The sequence below is a fragment of the Macadamia integrifolia genome, chromosome 9 (assembly GCF_013358625.1).
Source record: "Macadamia integrifolia cultivar HAES 741 chromosome 9, SCU_Mint_v3, whole genome shotgun sequence".
Taxonomy (NCBI): Eukaryota; Viridiplantae; Streptophyta; class Magnoliopsida; order Proteales; family Proteaceae; genus Macadamia; species Macadamia integrifolia.
The window spans coordinates 10,664,648-10,670,968 of record NC_056565.1 but is presented as its reverse complement, the minus strand read 5'-3'; the positions used below and the strand labels follow the sequence as shown (position 1 = coordinate 10,670,968).

The 6,321-nt window shown below is 36.1% G+C and overlaps 1 protein-coding gene across 1 annotated transcript; it reads left to right on the top strand.

Moving 5' to 3' along the window:
* The first annotated feature begins 665 nt into the window (after nucleotides 1-665).
* LOC122090025 (laccase-7-like) lies at nucleotides 666-5,295 on the top strand. The gene is made up of 6 exons (XM_042659852.1): nucleotides 666-768; nucleotides 1,875-2,026; nucleotides 3,057-3,301; nucleotides 3,755-3,883; nucleotides 4,058-5,008; nucleotides 5,091-5,295. Exons 1-6 carry the CDS (start codon nucleotides 679-681, stop codon nucleotides 5,219-5,221), a joined length of 1,698 nt encoding a protein of 565 aa, XP_042515786.1. The 5' UTR covers nucleotides 666-678; the 3' UTR covers nucleotides 5,222-5,295.
* The last annotated feature ends 1,026 nt before the right edge of the window (nucleotides 5,296-6,321 follow it).

Here is a 6,321-nt window from a genome sequence, read left to right as displayed (position 1 = left end):
TTCCGATTAAAAAAAAAATAGAACTGGTGAAACTATAATCAAATCGGAGCATTTTCTATTCATTATAACCTTGAAATTCAAACTTCTCCAGCATTAATGAACAATTAATTGAGGGACTTCAAGTATTAGGTTAGATACAGAATAGCATGCTGAACGTGCCGCGTTTTGTATCTGGAATTGCATAAACTATTAAGCTGTCCCCTTACGACAAGTGGGCCAACTGTTACATGATTGATGGGACGCTTAGACCTAGGTATAGTAATCTAATAAGAGTTTGACAACTGTTCTCTTGATATAAAATAATATTTATTTAATGCATTGCAAAAATAGCCACATGATAAGGCATAGTCTAAGTTTTTAAATATGAAGCAAAATGATTGGTTCCAGTTGACTTGACAATCAATTAATTAGTGGGACCCAGAAAACTTGACTCTTGATCAATTAGTGTACGACATGTGTCAACCAAAAAGTCAATCTCGATTTGGTTTAGAGTTTAGACAACCTGGATTGGTGGAGATGGAAGAATTTGTTAAGCCATGGAATACTGAGTAAGATTCCATTTGTCTTATCCTGGGAAGGCTAATAAGGGGAGATCGATCTGAATGTGTAAATATATATATAAGTTGTTAGCAGCAAGCCTGCAAGTGTAATCCATTGTTGAGAAATTCCAGAGGCATCATGGCACGTTCTTTGTTTTTGCTGCTGCTCTTTGCTTTCGCTCTGCTCTCTTCTATGACTTCGGCTGCTGTGGTTGAGCACACTTTCAATGTAATCATCTAAACTAAATACCTCTCTCTCTCTCTCTCTCTCTCTCTCTCTCATTCATTTCAAATACAATATCGGTCCCCTCATTAAGTGTACGAGGACATTAAATGTTGAGAAAGTTTCTTCCTGGTAAAGGAAAACTATATTTATCTAGGGTTACTTTTACTTTGTGCCCCTCCCTAGACTCTTATTAGACAAAATAAAGAACCCTCCCCTCATATTTATGCCTATTCTACTACCATAGTGTCCCACACCTCAAGGGATTCTACTTCACTGTGGGGTGTGGAGAAACTAGGCCCTTAGAAGTTTATTTAGGGTAGTATGGATAGTTGTTTCTTATACTACTTTAGTGGTAAGGGGAATCCCATTGACATTAATTGGTCATTGTAAGACTAATGTTTTTGTGATGCAGGAGAGTTACTTTAAAGAAAAAAAAATTTAATTCTTTTTTCCTCATTTTATTATGCTTAAGCTGCTGCGGATCTGGTTCTCCATTGAGTCTATCGATAGACCATGGTGAGACATTGCTAATGCCAATTCAACCAAGATTGGTAGGAAGAAGTAGAAGCAAATTTGTTGTATCCTTCAAGATGATCCAAGACAATTAACTTTGAATTTATATATTTTGTTTGATTCTCTTCATGCAACTGAAAATAAATTCATTCCTTTCATAGTTTTTACATCCTACAGCTGTGCTTAAGAAAAAAAATTAAATAATTTGAGCACTACCATCATTATTTTTTATTTATTTATTTATTTATTTTTAATGATACAATTCTATAATTTTCATAAGAAAAGAAAAATGACATAAAACTTAGTTAAATAAGTATTTTGTATTTTTTTTTGCATTTTATGCGCATAAGCTAAACTTGTTTCTAGTATCTATCCAAACTACCAAACGAAGCTTCTTCCATACATACCGAAGGGGTTTGTTTAGTTGGCAAAGACCAACACCTCAAAATTAAGAGGTTATGAATTCAACTCTTCTTGGAGCCTAATTAAAAATAAAAATAAAAGAAGAAGAAGAAGAAACTAAAATTCTTTCATACATTATAGTAGTACTACATTTTACACCTATCCATAATAACCATTCTTAATTTGTATTTCAGGTTGGGAATCTCACCATTGAGCGATTGTGCCACAAACGAGTCATAACTGCAGTAAACGGGGAATTTCCAGGGCCAAGAATTAGGGTTAGGGAGGGAGACACTGTCATTGTTCACGTCTTTAACAAGTCACCATACAACCTCACCATTCACTGGTAAGTTTGAAGCTCTCTACTACTCTTCTTGAAAAAATGAAAGTGAAACAATAGCAGAATAAACAATACGATTTCTCTCATTAAAATTAGATTATGCTATGTTTGGTTGTCAATGAAAGAAAAATGAATTTAAGTAGAGTGAGACACATAAATCAATCAACTGAAAATTATCAATTTCTTATTTGAAAATCCACCAACTGGTTTAAATTATTGTTTCCTTTTGCATTTTATAATCAATGATATTGCTTTTTCCTATTATTTTGACAAAAATGGTTAGGCACACATTGAAAGATAAGAAAGTCATCAACGCCAAATTATTTGGATCCAAACAACACTGTTTTATACTTTGGCCTACCCTAATCTTGTAGGCCATGTCGATGGCATGAGAAACTCTTTGCCCGTTTTTTGTGTAACTCCTGTGGTTTTTAAGAATAGAACTGTATTTACAACAACAACAACAATAATGAAGATAAAATTGGTTTACGGTCCCCACAATTATGTGGTAAATAACTAATAAATTAAAATTACAAATCTCAACCATTACAGTTGGCATCGACAAGCTTTGCGATACAGACTGTCTCCTTTCAACCCATGATTTATGTGACTGTCCGATCCAACTGCATGCTTAAACATTGGTTAGCTTTCCTTTTTTCCCATTGTTGTGCTATGTTTTTGAAGCTTTTATATGAGTGAGTCTCTAAATGACACCTCTATATGTGTAATTAGAACTTTGCATTTTCTTTCAATTGCCCTTATTCTTAATAGGTTGTCAAGATAGGGATATAAACTGATTTGCAAAAATAAACTGAAAGTAATATATCATTATGTCATTATCGAAAGGTCATTGTCATACACATTTTTTGAGAACATATGTAAAATGATACTATTACATTCATCGGAAAGAAAATAAATGTCATAATAAAAACAAAAATAATAATGTAACAAATTATTTGACTAGTTGGGGGTTCTCAATAAGAAAATCCCTTAATATAAACATTACTCATGCTATGTAGTAACTTGGGTTTTGTAGGCATGGGGTATTTCAGCTACTAAGTGCGTGGGCGGATGGGCCTGAGTACATAACCCAATGTCCAATACTTCCCGGAAACAACTACACTTACAAATTTAACATCACAAAGCAAGAGGGAACTCTATGGTGGCATGCTCACTTCTCATGGCTTCGAGCAACTGTTTATGGACCACTCATCATTCACCCAAGATCTGGCCGTTCCTTCCCATATGAAAAACCCTACAAGGAGGTCCCAATTCTCTTAGGTATTGTTTCAAACACCTATATGTATGCATGTAAATATTTTCACTCATTTATTCATACACACACACACACATACATATATAGTAGATTATTATTATTATTATTATTTTTAATTTTGAGGAAATTGCAGTCCCTTTGAACGAGAAAGATGAGTTCTCTTTTATTGAACTCATGTCCTTTAGTACTCTTAGGAGGTCAATCTTTGTATTCCCAATCATATAAGGGTAGTTTGGATATAATAAAGCAGGAAGTAAAGGCGTTGTTATCACTTAACAGTTCTTTCTCACAGGTTTGGACCATTGACAAAGTCTTTAGAATTAGGGGAGGGGAGTGATATTTCTGAAAATACATAGGAGGGGAGTGATATCATGGCAAAGTATAGGAAATGGGAGTGTAATTTCCTCTTTTCTTTTTATTTTTTACCACTTGATTTCCCCTCCCAATGTTCATAATAGGGGAATGGTGGAATGCTAATGTTATTGATGTCGAGAATGAAGCAACTATGAATGGGGGTGCTCCAAATATTTCTGATGCTTTCACCATCAATGGCCAACCTGGCGATCTCTACCCATGTTCCAAAAATCGTAAGCATAATCAGAACTCCGTTATCTAGTCCTAACTTTGATATATTGATTTATTTTAATAAGAAATAAAGATCATAAATCATACCAAACGCCTATTTTTATATTTATGTGCTAGGTAAACAAAAATTTAAACTTTACTAAAGAGAGCCTAAGTTCATGCCCTAATATTTACAGATACTTATAAGTTGACCGTGGTGCCTGGCAAGACCTACCTCCTCCGTATAATCAATGTTGCACTGAATAACCAGCTCTTCTTCAAGATTGCGGATCACAACTTAACTGTCGTTGGCATTGACGCTAGTTATACCGAGCCCTATCACACTGATGTGGTCGTGATTGCCCCTGGCCAGACAACCGACGTCCTCTTAACGGCCAACCGACCGTCGGGGAGATACTACATGGCGGCTCATCCATACAATAGCGCCGGCGGTGGAGGATTCGATAACACTACGACAACTGGCATCATCCAATACGAGGGAGCCACATCATCAATACCCCAAATGCCAAACCTTCCAGCTTTCAATGACACACCAACAGCCCACAAGTTCTATAGTAACCTCACCTCACTTATTGGTGGGCCCCACTGGATCCACATGCCGAATCAGTGTGACGAGAGGATGTTTGTAACAGAAGGATTGGGTCTCGTCCCTTGTGAAAAGAATACCACGTGTGCGGGCCCCAATGGGTTTCGATTCGCTGCTAGCATGAATAACGCGTCATTCCAGCTGCCGTCGCGATTATCGTTGTTGCAAGCATACTTCTTCAACGTGAGTGGGATCTATACCGCTGATTTCCCTGACCAGCCACCAGTGGTGTTTGACTACACAAACACCAACAATAGTTTTAATGTATCCCTTTTGTTGACGAATAAAGGGACACGTGTCAAGAAGTTGAAATATAATACGACGGTGGAGATGGTGCTTCAAAATACAGCATTGATTGGAACGGAGAACCATCCGGTTCATTTGCACGGTTTCAACTTTTTTGTAGTGGGTCAAGGGTTTGGGAACTATAACTCTACCAAAGATGCGAACAAGTTCAATTTGGTAAATCCACAACAACGTAACACCATTGCTGTACCTGTTGGAGGCTGGGCTGCCATCAGATTTCAAGCTAATAATCCAGGTAAATTTACTGAAATAACCTTGACTATTAGCAAAATCCAAGAAAAAAATTTAATTAATATAAATCTTGTCTCTCTCTGCAGGTGTATGGTTTATGCATTGCCACTTGGATGTACATCTCTCATGGGGTTTTGCTACGGCTTTTGTGGTTGAGAATGGGCCGACACCTTCGTCCACACTCCCTCCACCGCCACCTGATCTTCCTCAATGTTAGAGAATATGACATACTTTTTTGATGATTATCATAATCATTAAGTCGGTTATTATTATAACATTTATTTTATTTTATTTTCAATTCTTCATTAAGAATGTTTTTGTTTGTTTTAAACTTTCAGCCATCAACAATAATAATGTAATGAATGCTCAAATAGTAATTGTGCCTGTTATTCCTTTTCACATGTTCCTTGTTTTCTTCCTAATAAATAAATACATACATGAAGAGTTGGAATGGGCTAATAAATACACAAACGAATAATTAGAATAGGGAGAGAGGACAAAACTATAGAGTCCCTTAAAGTCATAAATATCAGAACTTAAATAAGGTGATGTATTTTTTTTATCAGAAGAAGAAAAGAAAAATTATAAACTACTAAAATAAGTGTCTAGTAGGATATTAGGATCCTAATTAGAGTTTTCAAGTTCATAGCCCAGTAGGTTAAGCCTTTGATCGAGAAAATTAGGTCAATGTTACTTTTGTAATAAAAATTTGAAAAAATTAATATGCCACCCCCTGAACTTTGGTCTTTAATCATTGCCCTCCCATATACTTTTCGAATTAATAAAGACATCTTCTATAAATTTAAAAAATAACAAATCCATCTCTGTCGTTAGCCATCCCTGTTAAGTGATGAAAGAACTGTTAGTTTTTTTGTTAAATGGCCAAAATACCCCCACTTAATATGATATTACTAACTTACACTTGGGTTTTCTTCTACAATCAACTCCATCGATTCCTTCTTTGGACAGCCGCGATCTGCAACTATCGGTTCTTCAGCCCTCCGGCGTAGGTTCATGTGTAGCCCTCCCCTTCGGCAAAAGTTCGTGTCTTCCCCTCCCCTCCGGCGAAGGTTCATTTGTCATGCTCTGATTCTCAAGATTTCAATACTAATTGATTAATATTTTTGACAGTACAATCAATTACGGGAACGAGCTCCCACTGGCTCCGGGAATAAATTTCGGCAAAGTTTGACACATGAAGTTAGTTTTATCACATTTTTCTGTATCCAAGACTTTTTGTTAATCCAGTGTGAAGCATTCACTCATTCTTTGTTTGTAGAATTGATCATATCTTTCACCGGAAACTTCTGCAAATAG

What these genes read in the sequence shown, in the direction of transcription:
- LOC122090025 (XM_042659852.1), top strand. Translation starts at nt 679, where the DNA reads ATGGCACGTTCTTTGTTTTTGCTGCTGCTCTTTGCTTTCGCTCTGCTC. An exon ending in GGAGGTCCCAATTCTCTTAG is followed by an intron (nt 3,302 to 3,754) that starts GTATTGTTTCAA and finishes TGTTCATAATAG; the next exon opens with GGGAATGGTGGAATGCTAAT. An exon ending in CTACCCATGTTCCAAAAATC is followed by an intron (nt 3,884 to 4,057) that starts GTAAGCATAATC and finishes TAATATTTACAG; the next exon opens with ATACTTATAAGTTGACCGTG.